The following is a 1819-nucleotide window of genomic DNA, read 5'->3' as shown; positions in this document are numbered from 1 at the left end:
AATATTTTAAAATCTGATTTAAAAAAAAATAATAATAATTTTACTTAATTATATAGAGAAATATTCATGAAATGCTCAAATAAATATGCAACCTGAGAAACATTCATGAAATACTCAAATAAATATGCAACATGACCCTGCTAAACTAAGACTCCAATTGTATCTCATCTTTGTTTCTTCATCAGGGAATTTCATCACGCTCTCTGCTTCTTGTTTTTTCTTCGGAAATTTTCCACGCTGGTTTATTTAGTAGCTACTGCAGCGGCTTATCGTATTTTCTTAGTAATTTTTTCCACACTCTGAGTCTGGATAAGCATTTCGTGGGATATTCGTGATTGCTAGTTCAAGACGACCCGGAACATCTGGAACAATAAAAGGTAAGGGCGGCGTGACCCGCCCTAAGACCAAGTTTGGGATGGCAATTCCTTCGTGGTATACAACATCAAATAAGCTCAACTGCAATTCCTTCGTGTAGTTGTGTTTAATTACTTGCTGGTGGACGTTGCAATGGGGGCAAGAACATTAGCAGTTTCGATTTATGTTACAGCAATACTAGCGTTAATATTTAACGTTTGTCTTCAAGGTAAGGTTACAGTAATCCCTTGCCTGCATTGCATCGTATTTTATGTACGTAAATGAGGGATACTTAAGATATCATAAATAAATATTTGTTTGCTTTGGTAAGTGCAGGAGCTACGGGTGCGACGTTTGTAATCCAGAACCAGTGTTCATACACGGTATGGGCCGCAGGAATTCCCGTAGGTGGCGGTCAAGCGCTGGGGCAGGGGCAATCATGGAGTGTTGACGTGCCCGCTGGAACAAGCGCGGGCAGATTTTGGGGACGTACGGGATGCTCCTTCGATGCCTCTGGTCAAGGAAGCTGCAGCACTGGTGACTGCGGCGGCGTGCTCAGCTGTACACTCTCGGGACAGCCTCCTACAACGCTGGTTGAATATACTCTGAATGGGGGCAACAATCAAGATTTCTATGACATCTCTGTAATTGACGGTTTCAATGTCCCTCTCTCCCTAACTCCCTCCGACGGTAGCTGCTATGCACCCACTTGCGAAATGGACCAGTGCCCAGATGCCTACCTATATCCCAGTGATAACACGAAAACCCACGCTTGCGCTTCTGGTGCTAATTACAACATCATATTCTGCCCTTGATTAGAAGTTTATCATACTGAATTCTCTGGTTGTTAAATAAAATCCATCGCTAATAAACCGATTTCTATGTAGTATCATACCTATAATAAGAGTATTACAATCATCTTGATTGTATTCTCATATTTATAATAATAAGAATACCATTGCGTGCATGGTTGCAAGAAGTTCTATCCTAGTTCTATGCTATAAATGGTTTTATAAATGTTAAAGTAAATAATTATGGATGATTTTATAAATGTTGAATTAAGGAAATGACTATATAAACATTTATTCGAAAACCTAATTATACGAAGATTAAATCAAACCTATTTTACCGCAAACATTTATTCAAAACTCAATCATGCTAAGACCTTGCGAAAGTTTCCCATCAATCGTATTTGTCATTCATATTTTCATGTACGAACCAGGAAGACAGGAAATAAAATTAATCCTTTCATACAGAAATTGTTGAATGGCGTTGATCCATTAATCCTTTGTGCTATCGATCCATGTAATTTGTAGTCCATGCTCATTCCAAAGTGAAAATGTAAAACATAATTCTACATGCATCAAGAAAGCTATAGAAGAAACAATGATGATTATTGGCTCCTTTTTATTCTAGAAGAATGTCATTCTCTGTATATAAAAATCCTAATCGTTTACATTTATGC

At 38.0% G+C, this 1819-nt stretch overlaps 1 protein-coding gene across 1 annotated transcript; it reads left to right on the top strand.

Moving 5' to 3' along the window:
- Positions 1–435: 435 nt before the first annotated feature.
- LOC149204172 (thaumatin-like protein) lies at positions 436–1207 on the top strand. Its single transcript, XM_089393227.1, has 2 exons — positions 436–583; positions 691–1207. The coding sequence occupies exons 1-2, from the start codon at positions 508–510 to the stop codon at positions 1167–1169; spliced, it is 555 nt and encodes a 184-aa protein (XP_089249353.1). The 5' UTR covers positions 436–507; the 3' UTR covers positions 1170–1207.
- Positions 1208–1819: the final 612 nt, after the last annotated feature.

This window comes from Pinus tabuliformis, chromosome 1_2 (genome assembly GCF_031772625.1).
Source record: "Pinus tabuliformis cultivar Carrire ecotype Pingquan chromosome 1_2, CPIR1, whole genome shotgun sequence".
In the NCBI taxonomy this organism is placed as follows: domain Eukaryota; kingdom Viridiplantae; phylum Streptophyta; class Pinopsida; order Pinales; family Pinaceae; genus Pinus; species Pinus tabuliformis.
This window is presented reverse-complemented; position numbering and strand designations above follow the sequence as displayed.

What these genes read in the sequence shown, in the direction of transcription:
- LOC149204172 (XM_089393227.1), top strand. Translation starts at nt 508, where the DNA reads ATGGGGGCAAGAACATTAGCAGTTTCGATTTATGTTACAGCAATACTA. An exon ending in ATTTAACGTTTGTCTTCAAG is followed by an intron (nt 584 to 690) that starts GTAAGGTTACAG and finishes TGGTAAGTGCAG; the next exon opens with GAGCTACGGGTGCGACGTTT.